Source organism: Rhinatrema bivittatum, chromosome 8 (genome assembly GCF_901001135.1).
Source record: "Rhinatrema bivittatum chromosome 8, aRhiBiv1.1, whole genome shotgun sequence".
Classification (NCBI taxonomy): Eukaryota; Metazoa; Chordata; class Amphibia; order Gymnophiona; family Rhinatrematidae; genus Rhinatrema; species Rhinatrema bivittatum.
In genome coordinates this window covers 263,809,156-263,830,899 of record NC_042622.1, presented here as the reverse complement: position 1 = coordinate 263,830,899, position 21,744 = coordinate 263,809,156, and the positions used below count along the sequence as shown (strand labels likewise).

General features: G+C 49.3%; 2 protein-coding genes across 2 annotated transcripts in view; one reads left to right on the top strand and one right to left on the bottom strand.

The window, feature by feature from the left end:
* Positions 1-13,800, top strand: part of LOC115098328 (transcriptional-regulating factor 1-like) — a 45,647-nt gene extending 31,847 nt beyond the window's left edge. Inside the window, exons 8-11 of the mRNA XM_029614865.1 lie at positions 5,249-5,337; positions 10,986-11,105; positions 11,184-11,287; positions 11,517-13,800. Coding sequence (XP_029470725.1) covers positions 5,249-5,337; positions 10,986-11,105; positions 11,184-11,287; positions 11,517-11,787 — 584 coding nt within the window. The 3' untranslated portion in view covers positions 11,788-13,800. The remainder of the gene's footprint in view (positions 1-5,248; positions 5,338-10,985; positions 11,106-11,183; positions 11,288-11,516) is intronic.
* A 183-nt stretch (positions 13,801-13,983) lies between these two features.
* On the bottom strand, positions 13,984-17,389 carry B3GAT3 (beta-1,3-glucuronyltransferase 3). The gene is made up of 5 exons (XM_029614866.1): positions 16,963-17,389; positions 16,679-16,856; positions 15,372-15,699; positions 14,731-15,021; positions 13,984-14,621 (listed from the first exon to the last, which is right to left on the bottom strand). Exons 1-5 carry the CDS (start codon positions 17,372-17,374, stop codon positions 14,523-14,525), a joined length of 1,308 nt encoding a protein of 435 aa, XP_029470726.1. The 5' UTR covers positions 17,375-17,389; the 3' UTR covers positions 13,984-14,522.
* Between the last annotated feature and the right edge of the window lie 4,355 nt (positions 17,390-21,744).

The window sequence follows — 21,744 nt, the reverse complement described above, 5'->3', positions numbered from 1 at the left end:
GATCCTGATAATACTTTTGAAAGATAGTTGCTATCTTATCTGCTGTAGATGCCCATTGCCCAGCGGAATCTTTAAGCTGCGCTATATGAGTAGCCTTTTACAAGATTAGATAGCATTCTTCCTACTGGTTATATGTTTTTAATCATATTTTTAATCAAGTTTTTTCAAAACTATGTCCACAGTGGCTTTTGAAGAGAGAGGAAAATTGGTTCTTACCTGCTAATTTTCATTCCTGTAATACCAAGGATCAGTCCAGACCGCTGGATTGTGTCTTCTTTCCAGCAGATGGAGTCAGAGAAAAAAGCTGAAAGGCACCCCCTCTTAAACTGGTGTGCCACCTGCGATCTTTCAGTATAATCCATACCATAGCAGAATGAAACATATCATAACCTCAGCATAAGAACCAATGGCTATATCAAACCACTTAATGAAAAAACTGCATAACTTCTGGAACTTATGTGCATGAAGGGAGTACTTCCATATGCAACGTGAATGCTGTCCACTTGAGAATATTCTGCAGAATGAAAACGATACCGAACGGACTCTCCAGATTCCATGGGCGGGCGTCTGGACTGATCCTTGGTACTACAGGAACGAAAATTAGCAGGTAAGAACCAATTTTCCTTTCCCTGTACTTACCAGGATCAGTCCCAACCAAGCTGCCCTAAATGGGGTGGGACCTGGAGAGTCCAACTCGAAGAACACTACTGCCAAAACAGTCTCCATCCGGAGCATGGACATCCAAATGGTAATGCTTAGCATTAGTGTGTAAAGATTTCAAGTAGCCGCTCTGCAAATTTCCTGCGGCGAAACAAACTGATTCTCCGCCCAAGACTCCGCCTGAGAACAGATTGAATGCGTTTTCAAACCATCCGGTACTTCGCGCCCAAGACATATATATGTCGAAGTTATGGCTTCCTTCAACCATCGGGCAATAGTGGCTTTAGTTGCTTTATGTCCTTTCTTAGGACCACTCCATAAGACAAACAGATGATCAGACAAACGAAAAGCATTAGTGACTTCCAGATAGCGAAGCAAAATCCGCCGCACATCTAATCTTCACAAGTCGTGAGCCTGAGGTGAATTCCGATCCAAATCCGTGAAGGCAGGCAAGATTCAAATGAAACTCCAACACGATCTTCGGTAGAAAGGAGGGAACTGTCCTTAGGGACACCCCTGAATCCGAAAACCTGAGAAAATGGGTCCCTACAGGACAACGCTTGAAGCTCAGAGATGCACCGTGCCGAAGTGAAAGCCACCAGGAAAATCGCCTTAAGTGTCAAGTCTTTCAAGGTGGCATGTTTCAAAGGCTCAAACGGAAGACCGCACAAGCCACGGAGCCGCCAAGGATGTCCCGTCAATCTTTCCCCGCAAACATCCCAGGGCCGCTACTTGAACCCTGAGAGAACTGCAAGCCAAGTCTTTCTTCAGACTCTCCTGTAAGAACGCCAGAATATGGACAATTGATGCGCGTCACTGGGACACATTCAACCCGTTACACCAGGAATCGAAAACCTTCCAGACTCGAACATAGGTGAGCTAAGTAGATGTTTTTTCGCGCCTGAAGAAGGGTGGAAATAACTGAATCCGTATAACCTTTCTCCCTCAACTGCCGCCTCTCATAAGCCAAGCCGCTAGATAAAAGCAATCCACTTGATCGAAAAATATTGGACCTTGACGAAGATGACTGAGCCGAAGAGGACCAACCACCGCTAAGTTGATCATATCTGCAAACCACGGCCGCCATGGCCACTCCGGTGCCACAAGAACGACTGGGCCTGTGTGAACCTCTATCCTTCGCAAGACTTTGCCCACTAACGGCCAGGGAGGAAAGACGTACAGCAGAATGTCGCGAGGCCACGACAGGCCCAGAGCGTCAACACCTTCTGCCCCGTGTTCCCTTCTGCGACTGAAGAACCGAGCCGCCTTCGCATTTCTCTGAGTCACCATCAGGTCCAGGCGAGAAACACCCCACTGACGAGTCATGAGATTCATCGCCTCCTCGGAAAGTTCCCAATATCGGGAGCCTCCCATTCTCGGGTCACAAGTTGTAGTAGCATAGGGTGAAAAGGAAAAGCTTTAGGATGGGCCCGAAGCCCCAAGAGAACGGGGTCCCTCTTGGTAGCCTCCAAGCTTGGCTGTGGCGCCTCAATACCGAGCTCCGTCAGAACATGAGGGATTAAATGATCAAGCTCCTCCCTCTGAAATAATCTGAGGACCTTTGGGTCATCCCCCTCAACTGGGGTGGGCTCATCAACATCCCCATCAATATCCACAAAGAGAGGGTCCAGCGAAGGGGGATCAGGTGAATAGGAGGCCGGTATCCCAGAGAGATCCAAATCCGCACGGCCTGTCCTCCCTCTGGAGAAATCGGAACCCCCAGAAAGCCTAGCCACCTTCGCAGGCGGAGGCTCCTCAGTCTGCAACTCAGCCTCAGCCTCCAAAAATGCCTTGTGTATAAAAAAACACAAATTTGGAAGAAAAGGGATGCTGCCCATTTAAGCCCCCCCCCCCCCCCCATGGGGGGGTTCAGAGCTCGGAGGGGAGGCAGGCACTGGGAGCCCCTGTCAAATTCGGCAGGGAGAGCGGAGGAGGGATCTGCCCTCCCCCTGCATCTAGCCCTACACTGGAGCATGGCGGAGGCAAAATGGCTGCCGTTCCCACGCTAGACGGGGACAGGGCAGGCCGAGGCCAGCAAAGGCACGAATTCCTCCCTGTGCCACAGCAGCACGCTGAAAACGACCCGCTGTTGCTCCCTGATGGTCCTTCCCTTCCTGGGAGGCACCGTGTACAAAGGCCATAGCGGGAGAGCCACGCCACCGGCTCCCCGCATGCTGAACATGCCAAATCCCGTGGCATACCAGCGGAGAGGGAACGAGCACAAGGCCGAAAAAATTGGTGAAAATCGCCCTTCTGGAGCCCCGGGAAACCTATGCGCACGGTAGAAAAATAACTCGTATTTTATTTTTTAAAACACTGACACGCAGCCACCCAAGGGAAAAAACGCTCCTGGGACCTCATTCGCAGCATAGGCAGCCCCCCCCCCCCCCCCCCGAGGAATTATGCTGTCTCAGGGTGCAAGGGGGAAGGACCGGCCCACCGGTAGAAGAAGCGGCTCCGGGAAAACGGATAACGGGGTATCTAACCCCCCAGCTGTGCCTCAACCAAGGCTGCAGCCTCGGGAGGACTGAGTCTGCTCAAATCCAAGAAAATTAACTACTTTTTTTTTTTTTTAACAGCTTGATTTAGCCACTGGTAGAAACAAACCCCCTTAGGTCTTATAATTTCTAGTTTGTTTTGTTTTCTTTTTAAAGGATCAGGACCGCAGTTTCTGTCACCCTTATCTGCTGGAGTCAGAGAAATACTGAAGGATTGCAGGTGGCACCCCAGTGCAAGAGGGGGTGTCTTTCAGCCTTTTTCTCTGACTCCATCTGCCGGAAGGGGGAAACAACCCAGCGGTCTGGACTGATCCTGGTACTTACAGGGAATACTGATTGGCTGAGGTCACTGCAGGGGTGTATCTAGGGTGACGTCAGCTTTGAAACCTGACTCTGTCTCCATCTGCTGGCAGGGGAGCTCATAACCCATTGGTCCTGATTCCATCTGTCTACACTAAGGAAAACAAAATTATCAGGTAAGTAATTTCTCTATTAAATATTAAATGGACAAATGGACAATTTTCTCAGTGGAAGGGAGTGGACAGTGGAGTGCCTCAGGGATCTGTATTGGGACCCTTACTTTTCAATATATTTATAAATGATCTGGAAAGAAATACGAGTGAGATATCAAATTTGCAGATGATACAAAATTGTTCAGAGTAGTTAAATCACAAGCAGATTGTGATAAATTGCAGGAAGACCTTGTGAGACTGGAAAATTGGGCATCCAAATGGCAGATGAAATTTAATGTGGATAAGTGCAAGGTGATGCATATAGGGAAAAATAACCCATGTTATAATTACACAATGTTGGGTTCCATATTAGGTGCTACAACCCAAGAAAGAGATCTAGGCGTCATAGTGGATAACACATTGAAATCGTCTGTTCAGTGTGCTGCGGCAGTCAAAAAAGCAAACAGAATGTTGGAAATTATTAGAAAGGGAATGGTGAATAAAACGGAAAATGTCATAATGCCTCTGTATCGCTCCATGGTGAGACCGCACCTTGAATATTGTGTACAATTCTGGTCTCCGCATCTCAAAAAAGATATAATTGTGATGGAGAAGGTACAGAGAAGGGCGACCAAAATGATAAAGGGGATGGAACGGCTGCCCTATGAGGAAAGATTAAAGAGGTTAGGACTTTTCAGCTTGGAGAAGAGACGACTGAGGGGGGATATGATAGAGGTGTTTAAAATCATGAGAGGTCTAGAACGGGTAGATGTGAATCAGTTATTTACTCTTTCGGATAATAGAAGGACTAGAGGGCACTCCATAAAGTTAGCATGGGGCACATTTAAAACTAATCGGAGAAAGTTCTTTTTCACTCAATGCACAATTAAACTCTGGAATTTGTTGCCAGAGGATGTGGTTAGTGCAGTTAGTATAGCTGTGTTTAAAAAAGGATTGGATAAGTCCATTACCTGCTGTTAATTAAGTTGACTTAGAAAATAGCCACTGCTATTACTAGCAATGGTAACATGGGATAGACTTAGTGTTTGGGTACTTGCCAGGTTCTTGTGGCCTGGTTTGGCCTCTGTTGGAAACAGGATGCTGGGCTTGATGGACCCTTGGTCTGACCCAGTATGGCATGTTCTTATATGTATGTGTGTATACACAAAACAGTTTAATATTTAAAAGTCTGATTATGTGATTTTTGTTTTCAGGATCATTCTGGGGGAGGTGGTAGTGGAGCGATCATGATTGAGTTTAATTTTCAAAATCTCAAGCGGGTTCCTAAGGCCATGAAAAGTAATTTAGAAGATGGGGGACAAGGCTAAAAATTCATCTAAAGACCATTGCATTATTAGCCCAGTAAATAAAACAAGAGTGAGGCGTGCTAGGCTCTGAGCTCAGCATCTTAAATAACTGCAGCTGGAAGGAGATATCAAAGACTTGTACCCACTGCAAAGACCTTCATCTGGCAGGGTCCGGGGATAAACGTTGTATGTAGGGGGAGGGGGTATTTAATTTTTTGAATACATTTTTGGAACCTCATAGAATCTCTGCTTCTGTTTTCATTGCCCTTTGAGGACTGTCTGTAACAGGAGCACTGGGATAAGGGGCTGTAATCCTTTTCTCTTTTTCTAGGCAGTGATATTTGGCTGCCCCAAGAGCATCACCTATTTAATAAGGCTTTCTCTATGTATAAGAAGGACTTCTACAAGATCCAACAGATGGTGAGTTGAGCCAGTCTTCACCCTCCACTGCCCCCCAGCAGACAGTACTGTAGAGGAGCTCAGAGCTCGTGCAGTCCCAACTTCAAGGTGATCAGCTCTTGACAATTATTTACCACATCTTGCTGATGTGGCGCTTACTATGCCAAGATTCCCCTTTTGTGAATGGGGACATAGTCCCTGACTCAGTACTGCTGCTGCACGAAGCACCAGAGCACATTGCTCATGATGTTTTACCCACACAATTATTTTTACAGGCAGGTCACTTTTTTTTATTTTCTGCTAGGCAACTATGCCCATGTTCTTTCAAAAAGTGGCATTGTAAGGAACGGTAACATAATAACAGGAAAATTGGTCCTTACCTGCTAATTTTTGTTCCTGTAGTACCACGGATCAGTCCAGACTGCTGGGTTCTGCCTCCCTTCCAGCAGATGGAGACAGAGAAAAACTTCAAGAGCGCCCTCTCTTAACCTGGTGTGCTCCTCAGTATTTGCTCATACCCAAGCAGAATCATCTTATAGAGTAACTATTTTTATGCCTTAACCTAACTCTGTCCCCCCGAATGAGCAGAGGATGAAGAATAAAACTTTGACAACGGGGAAAAAAGTCTTATAAAAACCTATACATTTCTTCAGGAAAGGCAAGAGTCAACAGTACAGAACAGATCGAGCGGGTTCTCCACCCACAACTGGAAACCTCTCAATGGGCGGGCGTCTGGACTGATCCGTGATACTACAGAAACGAAAATTAGCAGGCAAGGACTAATTTTCCTTTCCCTGTATGTACCTGGATCAGTCCAGACTGCTGGGATGTACCCAAGCTCTCCTAATTAGGGTGGGACTGTGAGAGCCCCGCACGGCTGACACTGGCCTCAAAACCGCCGGGGTCCGAATCCTGGACGTCCAGCCTGTAATGTCTGGCAAAGGTGTGTAAAGACTTCCAGGTAATCGCCGTGCAGATTTCTTGCAGGGAAACCCGCTGACATTCTGCCCATGTAGCCGCCTGTGCTCGGGTAGAATGAGCCTTCAAGCCTCAGAACCGATATAAGCAGACACTATGGACTCCTTTAACCAACGAGCGATAGTCGCTTTAGACATAGACTGTCCCTTCTTTGCACAATGCCACAGAACGAAAAGGTGATCCGACAAACGGAACCCATTGGTAGCCTCTAGATAGAGCAACAAAGCACATTTGACATCCAGCGGTCTAAGTTGTCTTGCACGAGGACTTGTCAGCTCCTCAGCCGGAAGCTCCGCCGATTCACGTGAAAGATAGAAACCACTTTTGGCAAAAAAGATGGGACAGTTTACGGTGATACTCGGAATCTGAGATACAGAGAAAAGGCACCCTGCAGGACAAGGCCTGGAGCTTCAAGCCTCTCCTGGCTGAACAAATGGCCACCAAAAACACCACCTTCAGCATGAGATCCTTTAAAGTGGCCTATCTGAGCGGCTCAAAGGGGGCCTCGCACAAACTCCGGAGAACCAGGTTCAGACTCCAGGAGGTGCATAGTCTGCAAGTCGGGGAGCACACATGCTTCACACCCTAGAGAAACTCACCACATCTGGATGAGTCGCCAGAGGAGCACCCTCAGTGAGGCTCCTCAAACATCCCAGGGCAGAGATCTGAGGACCAGGCCATTCAGCAGAAAAGAGAGAACTAGAGACATCAGAAGATCCACCCTTTGAGGCTGGCACCAGGCCTCGAAGAACTTCCATACGTGAACATACGCCAGAGACATGGAGGTTTTCCGGGCCCGCAACAAGGTCGAAATAACCGCCTCCTGATAACCTTTCTTCCTCAATTGCCACCTCTCAAAAGCCAGGCTGCAAGACAAAAGCGATCTGCCTGATTGAAAAATATAGGCCCCTGTCGAAGGAGATTCGGAATATGACTGAGCTAGAGAGGGCCCTCGAAGGCCAGATTCACGAGGTCTGCGAACCCAGGCCTCCGCGGTCACTCTGGTGCCACGAGAATCACTTGTCCCTGGTGAAGTTCTATCTGCCGGAATATTTTTCCCACCAGCAGCCAAGGGGAGAACATGTAAAGGAGGATGTCGTGTGGCCAAGGGACTACTAGGACATCAACTCCCTCCGTGCTGTAATCTCTTCTGCGACTTAAAAAGCACACCGCCTTGGCATTTGTGTGAGTCTCTATCAGATCCGCGTGAGGTTTGCCCCACTTGCGACAGATCAGGCACATTGCTGCATCGGACGCTCCCACTCTCCTGATTCAAACTGTTGGTGACTGAGGAAGTCCACCTGCACATTGGTCAATCCTGCAATGTGAGATGCCACCAACATCGCTCTGCCCAGGACATCAACTTCTCTGCTTCAAACGCTACAGGATGACTCCTGGTTTCTCTGCCGGTTGATGTAGGCTACGGTCGTCGCAGTGTCTGACACGACTCTTGACTGCCCGATTTTGCAGGAGGAGGATGAAGCTCTGCAGAGCCAGCTGGATGGCCCTCCTCTCGAGATGCTTGATCGCCAAGATGCTTCCACTGGAGACCACCGGCCCTGAACCAACCGAGTCTGGCATACCGCTCCCCAGCCAGAGAGACTGGCATCTATTGTCACCACCATCCACTGGGATATTTCCAGATTTACCCCTCACTCCAAGTTGTCCTGGATGAGCCACTACGAAAGACTGGACCTGGCAACGCCAGTAAGTGGCAGCAGTAGATGGACTTGTTCTGACAGCGGGTTCCAGTGGGACAGCAAAGCAGCTTAAGCGGCCTCATATGTGCAAAGGCCCACGGGACCAGTTCCAAGGTCGATGCCATGGAACCAAGAACCTGCAGGTAATCCCAGACCATGGGCACCAAGGCTTGCAAGAGATGTCAGACTTGGCTGCACAATTTGAGGATTCTGTCCTCTAGAGGAACACCTTGCCCACTTGGGTATCGAAACATGCTCCCAAAAAATTCAGAACCTGGAATGGGGTTAGATGGCTCTTGGTGAGGTTGACCACCCAGCCCAGAGACCTTAGGCGGTGTAGGATCATATCTACTGCCTTTGAGCAGTGGTCTGCCAACCGCTCAGATGAGCCAATCTTCCAGATAGGGATGCTCCAGAACCCCTTCTTTCCGTAGAGCCACCATCACCACTTTGGAAAAGGTCTGTGGAGCCGTGGCAAGGCAAAACGGTAGAGGGCAAAATTGAAAATGTTGTCAGAGAACCATAAATATGAGGAACCTCTGATGGTCCCTGCGAATCCCGATGTGGAGATAGGTTTTTGTCAGATCTGGTGACGCCAGGAATTCTCCCTTCCATACAGCTGTGATGACCGAGCAGAGCGTCTCCATCTGGAAACGTCGTACCTTGAGAGCAAAGTTCATCTTAAGTCTAGGGTCGGCCGAAAGGTCCCTTCCTTCAAGACTGTGAAGCAAATGGAGTAACGTCCTGCTCCGTGTTCCGATGGGGGAATCAGAATGATGGCCCCCAAACTTTGGAGGCGTTCCAGGGTCTGACTAACGACAAACACTTTTTCTGGAGACCCACAAGGGGACACCAGAAACAGGTTGCGTAGTGGGCAAGCAAACTCTAATGCGTAGCCATGTTCTATCACACTGAGAACCCACTGGTCCGATGTGCTTTTGGACCCACTCCTCGTAAAAGAGTTATCCGCCTGCCCCCCCCCCCCAACCAGGTCCAGAAGTGGGCCGGCCAGAACTCATTGGGCAGCCTTGGCCCCGCTGGGCCCCTGCCCAGACCCATCTTGGGTTGATCGCCCGCAGTAGGCCTGCGGCCAAGACTGGAACCTCCCTGAGACCTGTCTTCCACGCCTTGAGCTCTTGCTCTGCCAAAAATGCCTTTGGTCCCAAAAATGAGAGCGAGCAGGGGGATAGCCTTCTATTCCTTCGGCCAATCTTCTGGGAGCTTATACATTTTATTATCACTCAGCTGCTTAATTAGCTGTTCCACATCCTCTCCGAAGAGCAGTCTGCCTTTAAAAGGAAGAGCACCAAGCTGGGCCTTTGAAGATACATCCGCAGCCCAGTTACAGAGCCCCAAGAGCCTCCTAGTAGAGACTGCCGACACCATCGTCCATGACAAGGTGCGAAGGAGGCAGCTTCCAGTCCTTGGCGCTGAGCAACTGCTGCACCCAGCGTAAGCCCACCCTGAGCATGTAGCTACTGCAGACTGCAGTACAAATACCCAGGGCAAAGTCTTCGAAAATCCTCTTGAGGTGACCTTCCAGCTTGCGATCCTGGAGATCTTTCAACTCTGCCGGTCCGGCCACTGGGATGGTAGTCTACTTCGTGTTCGCTGAAACGGACGCATCCACTTTCGGAACTGTAACAGTTCCAAAATGTCTTCCGGAAGAGGGTAGAGCTTGTCCATGGCTCTGCCGACCTTGAGCCCAGTCTCTGGAGTATCCCACTCCCAAACCATCATTTGTTGTACCATGGAGTGGAGAGGAAATGTTTGAGCGGGGCCCCCATCCCCGCTAAGACTGGATCCACCTTGTCAGGACTCGGGTCCACAGGAGCTGCCGCAATCCCCAAATCCTGCAGGATATGCGGGATTAAGGGGGCCAGCTCCTCCCGATGGAAGAGGTGGAATGCTTTAGGGTTGACACCCTCAACCGTGGGGAGAATGCCAGGTTCACATCAGAGGGTGGAGGCGGATCCCCCTGACCCTTCTCCTGATCGGACTCATCCGTCACTACATCCCGGGAAACCCCATGCCCCACGGGGGTATGAATCGTCTGGATTCACGTAGACACCGGTGGATCCTCCTTCCTGGCCACCTTCCCAGGTAGGCCCTCAGGAACCTGATCTACTAGAATGAACCCTCTTCGGAGCACCACTTGCCAAGAAGGCCTGGTGCATTAAAAGGATGAACTCAGGGGGAAAAACAGCCTGGCACCCCCCCAGGCCAAGGCTCCAGAGAAGCAGAGGCTAAGAAGGGGGGGCAGTGAACTGGACAACCAGCTATCACCCCTGGCACCCCCAAAGAGCGAAAAGGGGGGTTCCCAACCCCTGCCTGCGACCAGGGAGGATGGTCCCTCCAGGACCTAACTACTCCCCGGGAGGCCACTGCGCCCTTTGGACTTCTGTTCTTTTTGAAGAAAAACTTGGGTACAGAACCGCAGGTTTTGCACCACCTCCATCTACTGGAGCAGAGAAATATTGAAGAGCAGCAGGTGCCACACCAGGTTAAGAGAGGGCGCTCTCGAAGATTTTCTCTGCCTCCATCTGCTGGAAGGGAGGCAAAATCCAGCAGTCTGGACTGATCTAGGTACACACAGGCAACTAGTAATGATGGCAGAAAAGGACCAAATGATCCATCCATGGTAACAACTGCTACACCGTGCAGTTATCCCCAAGCCCGTGAAACCTTACTGCCAGCAGGAACTGCACTGGGGGTTGTGGGGAGGCTCTCACCCCTGAAGTCCTCTCAAGTCCTGCAGTTCTAATCTGTCCCAGGAGGGACTGTGGCAGCGATGCAGGAGCATTGGCAGTGGAGCTCACAGCACTTGCAGTCCCAGTCTCTCCCAGCAGGAGATGTACTGGTGGTGGTGGGAGCTCCTACCTTCTGCGCAGGCAGCACTATGGGCAGTGCTCATGGCCCTTCCTCCCCCCTCCCACTTGAAGTGTGCATGGTTGCTAAGTTGCTGTTGCATTTCGTCGCCTCTGTTTCCAGGTACAGAGTAAGAAGTTGCGGCAGTGTGTGGAATATTATTATCTCTACAAGAAGGAGCTGAAATTAGCTCGGAAACAAAATGGTTCATACAAAGACAAGGGCCTCGTGAGCCAGGAGCAGGTGAGTAATGGGGTGGTCAGCTTTCTCTCCTCGTCAGGCCCTTCCTTACAATCTCTTCCTGCTGTCTTCTGGTCCTAGAGGCTCTCCTGCTTGCAGACCTCCGACCTTCAGCTGGGAGATCGCCTAGGTGCAGCCTGCACGGCCTCCACCTCTAGGAGCTTTCCCTGCAAACAGTGTGGCAAGTAAGTGTGTAGTTTGTCCTAACGTTTTCCGTACCTGTCTCCTTTATCTGCACCCATCCACGCACTGTACCCATAAAACCATTGCATCTAGTACCTGCTGCCATTCTCTTCTGTTTTGTTTACTATTTGCTCTTCTGTGTGTTTCATTCTTCAGTGACCTGTTCCCAAGTTCTGTGCAGGCAAGTATCCCCTTCCTGCAATGAGCTAACCTGTCCCTTCTCTCTTCCAGAGTCTTTTACAAGATCAAAAGTCGCAATGCCCACATGAAGATCCATCGGCCGCAGGAGCCCGTGGTGCCTCCTGTCCCCTCTTTACCCCCTATTCTGTTCTCCTCTTACCCCTTGGAATCTGCACTGGATAAAGCACCCGGTACTGTGTACAGCCCCTGGAGCAGTAGAGAGGAGGGGCCCCAGCAGTATGACCCCATTGCAGATGCCTTATCTTGCCCGGGTCTTGTTCCCCTCTACATGAACTATACCAAGGACAAGTTCTTTGTGTGAGCTTTGGGGAGGCAGCAGCGATGGGAGTAGACTCTAAAGCATACTCTGCTTTCCTTTCTATCTAAATCTGCTTTCCCAATGTGGCCTGGTGATCCCTAGCCCATCAGCTTTTCAGGACATCCATCATGTGTGTATATATATATATATGAGAAATGGGCATGCAAGAGGCTGTAGATGGAGATTTCTGTCAGGTCCATACCTTGCATATGATATGAACATGTGCCTGGCTTGGGCTCTTATGAAGTGAGCTCAGGTGCAGAATTACGTACAGATTAGTGAGAGGAAGTCAGAATAAGAGCCCAAAGAATGTCATGTTTGTCTCATATGGCCATTTTTAGTTTCGGCCTACCATATAAGCCTTTTTGAATGCATGGAATACAGTATAGACATTTAAATACATACACTAACCAGAAGAAGGCCTAGAGCCTTTTCCAACTCTTTCCAAACAGAAAATAGAAATATCTAAAGTTCCTAATCCTTTCATGCTAGCCAGTGATTGGAAAATTGTATAGCATTATTGCCTGACCCGCAGATAACAGACCTCCCTCCTATTGTACTGTATAGAAGCAATAAGTGCCTACACAACAGTTAGTAAAAGTGTGTTTATAGCTATGGTAGGATTTTGCTTTTGTTGCAATTTGATTTATAAACCACACTAGGTATGGAACATTTAGTTTTGCTGCAAGGGACTTTCTTTCTCTCTCTTTACTAATCTGATCTTTCTCACCGTAATTCCCACTACCAGTGTAGCTTCAAAATACAATTTACAGCTTCCCAAATCCTATCCCTGCCACCAATTGTTAAGGAACTTTGATGATGGAATGCTTTAATGTGATGTATCTTTCTGGTGTAAGAATAGGACGGGCAATGTATACTTACAGACTGCGCAGAACCGTTCAGTCACTGGCATAGATTCTATGATGCTGAGATAATGTATATAATGTAATTTATTAATAAATAGGTATAGGAAACTTTATATTTTCAAAGTTCAATTCAGTTTCAGTTCCCCATATGATATGCAAATAGTGCTTCCAGCTAGCCAGTATCCTCCCTTTTCTTGCTGCTCTCTGACGTGAAATATCTTATGCCATAGGCAGGCGACCATATCACCTCTGCAAGGCGCACTCTCCATGGTCTGGTCTGTCTCCTGGTCACATCTGCGGCTGGGCTGGATCTGGCTGCCTGGTTATCTGCCCAAGTTGTCCCCATTGCCTGGATACGCTGGGCTGAGCGCCAGATTTTTAGGCTCCGGTCTCACTCTTACGGTGCTGTTGTAGTGGTTGGCTCTGACTGCAAATCCACATCCTTAAAATGTCAGGGCAGCTGCCTTATTGAGGTCAGAAGAGACCAAAATGGCTCATCACATACTGTTTACCTCTTCTCCCATGTGAGTGGGGGTGGAGGAAGCTTCTAAATAGGAGACCTTCTCTTAAAATGCTTATTTGAGACTCCTTATTCTGCAACTGTCACCAGCCAATCCAGAGCTGGCACTACTGAGCCTTTCAGGCTCATCTCCAATCGTGTCCTCATGCGTGTCAATACTTGCCAAGTTCCAGCAAGGCTTTGTTTGCCTTTATAACCAATCTGCTTGCCTCAGTCTTGGGCGAAGGCCTTAAAATGCTGGAAAAGTGTCTAGGCCTTCCTTTGGTTAGTGTGTGTGTGTGTGTGTGTTTAAATGTCTGTATTCTGTGCAGGCCAAAAATAAGTGTCCATGTGAGAGGCTTCTTAGAGACAAACATGACATGCTTTAGTGACAGGCAATCTAGCTGTAATTCTCCACTTGAGCTCTAATCCTAACAGGGGGAGAGGGGGGAAATCTTAGGCCAAATGTGGGACCTGCCTTTGTACACCTGCCGTCTTCCTCCTGACAACCCAAGGTTCTGCTCCGGCCCTGCGCCCTCCTTATGACAGGCTGAGATAACGTACTCATTCTATATATAATATATATATATAATATATATATTGTATTTTTTATAAATGTTGCTCTGTTAAAGATTTGCATGGGAGCTGGCTCTGATTCAATACTGAAGTCTGAGGAATAAATATTTTTACAAAAGCCTGCAAGCAGTAGTAATTGGAAGTGTGGGCCCTCGGTCTCATATCCCCTACCTATATTTAATACTCTAGGCTCAGAGGATCTAATAACCAGCAGCTGCTTTGTGATATCACGTCTGCACTTAAGAGAGAAGCAGGGTGGCAAAGACGTCTTTAAAATCTTTAATGTAATGGGAAGGAAGTTAGTTTATGGAGTGAATAAGTGAGGGATAGTCCAACCATTGAGATAAAGGACATGCTGAGTGCTCAGCCAACCCTAGGAAGCATGCAGTAACAGGCTAGAGTTGGGAGCAGTGGACGTGCACGCAGGGTCATAGGTTGTGAGTGGGGGCTGACCCCCCCCCCCCCCCCCCCCCCCCCATAGCAGTTGTGGGGATGGAGGGTAGTGTTTTACCCTAGTCTTACCACAGCAACTCAGTCCTTGATCATCTACGGCCACTGGCTCCTGCTCTCTTCTCATGATACCTCATCTGTTAAAGCTCGAGGAAAGAGGGCCAGGGGCCATCCTGAGGCACAGGACACGCCAACATTTACTAGAGGTTTGAGAAGTCCATTCCAGTGTCTCCTCACGCCACATTGTGAGGCAAATAAATGAAAAGGTCTTAGTTTCTAGCCTCTCCTGACAGGGGCTACTTGTTGGCTCCTGTAGGAGCATTGACCTAGTTCTCATAGGCCGGGTACTAAACCTCGATGCTCAGGTCGGATCCCAGACCCTGTTTGTGCAGCAGCTCCTCCTGCTTCATCTTGGGCTTTTCAGTACGTGTGTGCCAGACAAGGACCTGAAATGAATACAACACATCACAGTAGGATCTGAACCAGCAGCTGGGGCCGTGTAGTTTTGTTTTAGGACTAAGACCTTGCAGTTGAGCATGAAGATATTGTGCTCACCTTGGTACAGTTATCGGCCTTTGGCTCCAGCTCTTCAATAGACACTAGGGACTGCAGCAGGCTGCTCTCCAAATAGCCACGCTCCACCAGCAGATCAAATTTCGCTTCTGGATTTGCCAGCAGTAGTTGCAGGGCTACTGCAAAGCCAGCCATATCCATGGGGAAGGGGCGGTTTGGCTTCCATGCCGTGTGAAATCCAACCACTTTACCTTTTTCTACCAGGGGCCGCTCAAAGCGCAGCCCACCCACTAATCCTACAGGCCAGACGGCGACACGGCGGGTGAAACGCATCTAAAGAGGAAAACAAGAAAGAAGTAAGCATGTAATCATGAAGCAACCTCATATACTAGCTCTGTTGGCCTGTTTTTTTCATATAAGACAAAGAGACTGTCGCCATACATTTTTGCTTTTACCATCACATGCTCCTTGACTGGGCAAAGCCCTGCATTTCCCTCCACACTCACTGGTTCATAACTGAAACTCCTCAAGTCTCTTAACCTAGATGTTTGTCTTGCTTAGACTGTAAGCTCTATTGATCAGGGACTGTCCCTTGTGTGTTGCATAAGTCAAGTAGTGCTATAGAAATCTTAAGTAGCAGTAGTAAGACTACAATGAGTTTCTGTGTACACACTCATACTTGCCTCCTCAAACAGCTGCAGACTATAGGTGTTGTCGTCATCAGCAAAGTACACCACATCTTCATTGAGTTCACGGTTCTCCCGCAACCACTGCAGCCCCAGGTTGCGCTGCTCCACACCTCGTGGCTTCAGCCAGCTAGGATCACTTTGCTTCATCTTATAATCTTTGGGTGTCTCCACATTCAGGTGTGTGAACTTCAACCCGCTCTGTGTCAAGAGGTCCACTACCAGTTTGGTCTTTGTCGCAGAGTCCTCCACCACGATCCAGTGAAAACTCTTTACGTGGAGGAAAGTGTGTGACAGCCGCAGTAGTTCAGCCTTCTGCACTAACCTGGAGGGAGAGAAGAGGACATTAGGGCATATCTCATTTTATTAGCAGCAAAAATGAACGGTCAAAGGGGCCAGGTTGGAAGATGTCCCTTGCCTCAGAGGGGACAAAACTAGGTCAGAAGATGTTCCTTGTCACAATGAGGGCAGTAGTGGATAGCAACATTTGCCACTTCCATCTGTTAAAACATGCTATCCTCTGCTGGCAAGAGATCCCTCACAGTACAGTGGGGTGGGGAGTTGGCATGGTCTCTCACCCACAGTACGGAGAGGTGGGGTGGCAGTACAGGTCCTCGCCCACAGTGGGGTGGATTTTATAAAAGTACGCCGGATTTTAATAGATACGCGCGTAGCCGCACGTATCTTTTAAAATCTGGGGTCAGTGCGCGCAAGGCTGCGCAAAAATCGGCAGCCTGTGCGCGCTGAGCCGCGCAGCCTGCCTCAGTTCCCTCAGAGGCCGCTCCGAAATCGGAGCAGCCTCGGAGGGAACTTTCCTTCCACCCCCTCCCTTCCCCTAACTAATTCCCCCCGCCCCCTCCTTTATTGCAAAAGTTATGCCTGCCCAAGGCAGGCGTAACTTGTGTGCGCTGGGCTGGGCTGGCTGCCGGCACACTATGGTCCGGTCCGGGGGCTGGTCCGGAGGCCGCAGCCACGCCCCCGATGGAGCGCCGACTGCGACACGCCCCCCCTGATGATGCGCCGCCTGCGATCCCCCCCCCCGCCATGATACGCCCCCCATTCAAGGAAAGCCCCGGGACTTACTCGCATCCCGGGGCTTGTGCACTCTGCCGAGCCTATGCAAGATAGGCTCAGCGCGTGCAGGGGGGGTTTGGGGTAGGTTTTCGGGGGTTAGGCGCGTAACCCTTTGAAAATCTACCCCAGTATGGGGGGGGGGGATGGGAGGCTGGACGTATAGTCTGTCTCTCGTAGCATGGAGGGGTGGGGTGGTGCCTGCAGTGGGAGGAGATGGGCTGGTCTCTTGCCTGTGGTAGGTCGGCGTGATAGCGTAGATGGTAGGGAGGGTGGGCGAAGGCTGCCCCTCGGCCTTCCCTGCAGCTTCCAGCTTCTTCAGTTCACTCTGCAGCTGAGCAAATTTCCTGTCCTTGGCACGGATTAGCTCGCTGGTGGACTTGAGGTGCTGGCTGCAGTCACAGGGCTGCCCTGCAAGTAACCGGATAAGAGGACAAGCTGCTGAGTGCGGCTGGGGACGGGCGAGCGCCGGAGCAGGCGCAGCCTGCTCACCCCCCCCGGGCTCCCTCATACTCACCCAGCTGCATAAGTGCATACAGGAGCCCGATGACCGACACCAGGAAATAAACCACAAAGACGTTCTTCAGCCTGATCTTCATGGCAGGGCTGCGAGGCTGCACCACGAGTGCCCACCCCCCCGATCCGTTCCCATTCAGCCCGTCTGCCCGCGGGGGGTGCGACGCCGCCTCCTCCTCCTCCTCCTCCTCCTCGCTGCAACATTTCCGCTTCCAGCGCCCGCAGCTGCCCCGAGCCGCCCCTTTCGTGACGTCATTTCCTGTTTCCGGAACCTCGCCTGAAGTCGGCTCCGCGCCGCCGCCCGGCACAAGTATGGCGGCAGTTTGATCTGTGCAGCTTCCCTTGGTTGCAGGTGATCGATTTTTTTTTTTTTTTTTTATGTCAACCCTGTCTGATCTCTGCTTTCCTCCCATTTTCCAGTACTAAAAATTTGACTTCAGCCTCTACGCTGTACCTGACCGGCAAGTGTTGTTTCCCTTTGGTCGCGAACCCAGCGTGCGGGTCCGCGTCCACTTCAGATTTTTCACGCGCTGGAAATGCACTTCCAGTTGCTCTAGGGAAAGCAAAAGCCCTACCTGTCTACTGTTGCAATGGGGACTAAAACCAGAACTGAAAAAGACGCCTTAAACTACCCTGTGTCCCATGCACCTGCTCATCCCTCCGAGCTCCTGTGCTTGTCCCAAATGTCTTGTCTTCTGCTATGGTTTCCATCTCCACCACCTTCGCACGAAGGCTCTGTCATGTGTCTACAGCCCTTTCTGTAAAGAAATATTTTCTTAGAAAGTACAGGGCAAAGTAACTTTTTATTCTCATCACATTCCGAAGCCTCCTTTTCATTTAAAGATGGCCACCTATGCATCTATTCCTTGAAGGTATTTAAAAATGTCTCTTTCATAGTTATATGTTTAACTCTTTAAGTTTGGCCTCCCATGCATAATTAGGGCATCTGATTCTAGGTTTTAACTGTTAAACCCTGATAAAACACCACTGATGAAAAAAAAAATTAGGGCTTCTGCTTTTAGGTTTTAACTGTTAAACCCTGATAAAACACCCCTGATGCAAAATAAATAAATAAACACTGGCAAAACACCACATCCTCTAATACATTCACATCCCTCCTTTACCGATCCTGGATCCCCCTCTTTGTTTTTGTGCCTGTTCATTGCTAATGATTTAGCTGTATAATTATGTATTTAACTGGAAAACACCCAACCAAGGTACCTGCACCAAGAAAACACTGATTTTTAGTACCCCCCACAAGAACACATAATTAGCTGGAATATAAACACCGAAATTCTTCTTGAACCAGTCAGACCAGTAGGTTATGCTCAGTGACCAGAAGATAGAGGCAGATCAACTGGTTTACTGATGAAACCCCTAATAGGCATCCATGCTGACCTCAGTCTGCCACTATTCTGTCTCCAGCAGATTGCAGGAAAGCAGCCTAGTGAGACTGGGTAAATAGGAAAATAAAGTTAGTGGGCAGCTCTTGAGATGAACGACTGGTTCTCCTTCCCTCAGAGGGGCATAGCCCTGAATTAGTTTCTTATTTTACACAGCTCCTGCGGTGAAAGGCTAGGTTCCCTCCTTCAGATGAGCAGCACTCTGGTTCAGTTAGGGACCTGGGATGAAAATGAAGTTTCCATTTCAGTTGAGTGGAATTCAGTCTATTGGATTATGGATAGGTAGTTCCTGAGGTGAGAGCCTAGGCTCCCACCATCAGTAGAGCAGGGCCAAGGGGGCTTGTAGTGTCCAGTGCTTGGTCTCCCTCTTCCTCTACCTCCCCCAATCCTCACTTTTTTTTTGTTTTGTTGCCCAAGTGCTTACAGTTCTACAAAAAGTTAGTAAGTCAGACAGAAGGGTCTGACCAAGGGTAAATGGCAGTAGACTCAGGCCCGTAGAGGGTGAGCTGGAGGAGATTTCTCCAAGTCCTGGTCCTGGCAATGAGTCTTTTCATGGCCACTGCTGCAGAGCAGGGAAAGAGGACTTATGTTCTGCTGAACTTTTGAGGTAATAAACAGTGAGTGCTGCTGGCTTGTTTAAAGGGGAGTGGTGAGTTTGATGACAAGGGACGTTCCCGATTGGCAAATCCATCCAGGCAGTTTGTTCCCCACAGGGAGCCTGAGCTCCATGGAGGGGCAGTTATGATCCTGTTCCTGCTGGGAGGTCAGAAGCAAGCATGGCAGCCATGTTTGTGAAGTGGGAGAGTGAAGAGAGCAAGCCCTTCTGTCAGGTGCAGTTTCGTATGCCCGTTTGAAAGGAGCATAGCTGTTCCTTTGGGTGGCCTTGTAATCATCTGTGCTCCCCAGATACGGTGATCTTACGTGTTATTTCCAGCATTCTCTGGGGGGGGGGGGGGGGGGGGCTGGTTCCGGTCCAGGGGTCTACTCCTAAAATTATACATTCTCAGGAGGAAGGAATGGGGAGCTACACGATATTGTTGAGACTCCCTGGCAGAGCCTTTGTTTCTAGGAGCAAGTTCTCGAGCTTTGAGTTAAAGGAGCAATAGCCTTGGTTCGTCTCTAGCATTTCTGTTCTTGGATTTTCAGCAGTTTCTAGCAAAGACCTGGCTGCGGCCAGTTGAGATGAGGTCTATACTTTCCATCCTTCCTATTCCAGTCCCTGCGCTCCTCTGGATGGTGTAGTGAATTAGACAGAAGAGGCTTCTAATTCATTATAGGATCCCATTTTAGTCATTATTAAAAGCCTTCCAGCTCCTTCTCTCTTCCTGAGTCAGTGAAGGATTTGAGTTACATGGAATAAGTGTTCCCAGCTGTGAGCCTTATGCTCACTGGCGGCCCGATACAGTAAGGACGCGTAAGAAAAAGTGCAGCAGTGCCGGGCGCCCGCTCGTTTGATGCGCGCACATTTTGGTTCATAAGCCGCTCGATTCAGTATTCAAATTAGACGCAAATCCAAGCGGCGGTAAACGAGTATCCAAAGCGCCTCAATGAAGCGGTAGGCGTTTGCAGTCCACTTTACGGTACAGAGTGGTACACAGCGCCTATACAGTATCCAGGGTGCGCTGGTACCTGTCATTTGAAATGTCGTTCCACCAGGTAGGTGGATGGTTCTTTTTCTACATGATCAGAGCCCCCGCTGCCTTGAGCGCCGTTCATGGACGTCCATGAATGGAAGCCCTGACCTTGGACGTCCATGAACGGACGCTGGACGTCCAAAGTCGGGGCTTCTGTTCATGGACCTTCCCGCCTGTATCCGGGCGTCCATAATCTCAGGAATGAGATCATTCAATTTTTCCATGAGTGGATGGGATGCCTTGATCTGCTCAGGTGGTTAAACAGGCCTTCAGGTTGTTACCATGACGCTACTTATGGTTGCCCAGTAGCAAGTTCAGGCTTGCGTTTGGCACAGCACATCTTAGAAGAGGAACTGGTTGTATCTGTTCAGTTAGACTTGGACGCAGCATGGTGGTTAGGAAGCTTCTTGGAAACATAATTGGTCTGTAGATTTCTTACAGATCAACTTACTAAAACTCCCTTTGAGAACCAAGGCCCCATGGCTGCCACAGAACATCCAAATTTATCTCACTCTTTCCAATTGGGAATAGGTTTTGTGACTCTCAACGATGCTAGTAATCTGAGGTCCTGGATGTCTGGTAGCTAGATCTCCTTTAGATCAGGCAAAGGAGATGGTAGCATGGATTCCTAGAACCAGGATCCTCTCGAGGTGCCCACTGAGTATTAGAGGGCCCCAGCTCCGGTTTACCAGATAGGCAGCCGTCCTTTACACAGGGCTTAGTTTGAGGGGGGGACTAAAGAGGTTAGGACTTTTCAGCTTGGAGAAGAGACGACTGAGGGGGGATATGATAGAGGTGTTTAAAATCATGAGAGGTCTAGAACGGGTAGATGTGAACTGGTTATTTACTCTTTCGGATAATAGAAAGACTAGGGGACACTCCATGAAGTTAGCATGGGGCACATTTAAAACTAATCGGAGAAAGTTCTTTTTTACTCAACGCACAATTAAACTCTGGAATTTGTTGCCAGAGGATGTGGTTAGTGCACTTAGTATAGCTGTGTTTAAAAAAGGATTGGATAAGTTCTTGGAGGAGAAGTCCATTACCTGCTATTAAATTCACTTAGAGAATAGCCACTGCCATTAGCAATGGTTACATGGAATAGACTTAGTTTTTGGGTACTTGCCAGGTTCTTATGGCCTGGATTGGCCACTGTTGGAAACAGGACGCTGGGCTTGATGGACCCTTGGTCTGACCCAGTATGGCATGTTCTTATGTTCTTATGAATGGCCAGGCAGGCAGGTCTTTTCAGGCTTAAGAAGCAGAGCAGCAGGGCTGTTCTTTCCCTTCCCCTCTCGCTGGGCAGGCTGCAGGGGTGAGGCTGGAGCAGACAAAGAAGAGAGCATCCTTAATCCTTCCCCTTCCCCTGAGTTGCAGGGAGCAGAAGGGAAAGGGGCGATACTGAAGCAGATACTGCAGAGCAAAGAAACAACTCAAAAAGGGATTGAAGTAACAAGTTTGAAACTTGTGAGCAGTCGTGCTGATTGGCAACCCTCCAACCCTGGCCTCCATGAATGGCTTTATTTCTTAATTTCTGCCAGCACAGTCCACAACAGCCTCTGCCGCGTTTTTCCTGGGACCTAAGAAAGCAGAGCAGAGCAGCCTCTATCAATCAGTTCTGCTTCCCCTCTGAAACTAGAACAGAGCCAGTAGTTACACGGATCAGGTATGGCCTCCCAGCCCTTAGAGGAAGCAGAGTAGAACAGAGTGGTAGAGCTGCTTATCCTGAGATGAGGGGAGCTACAT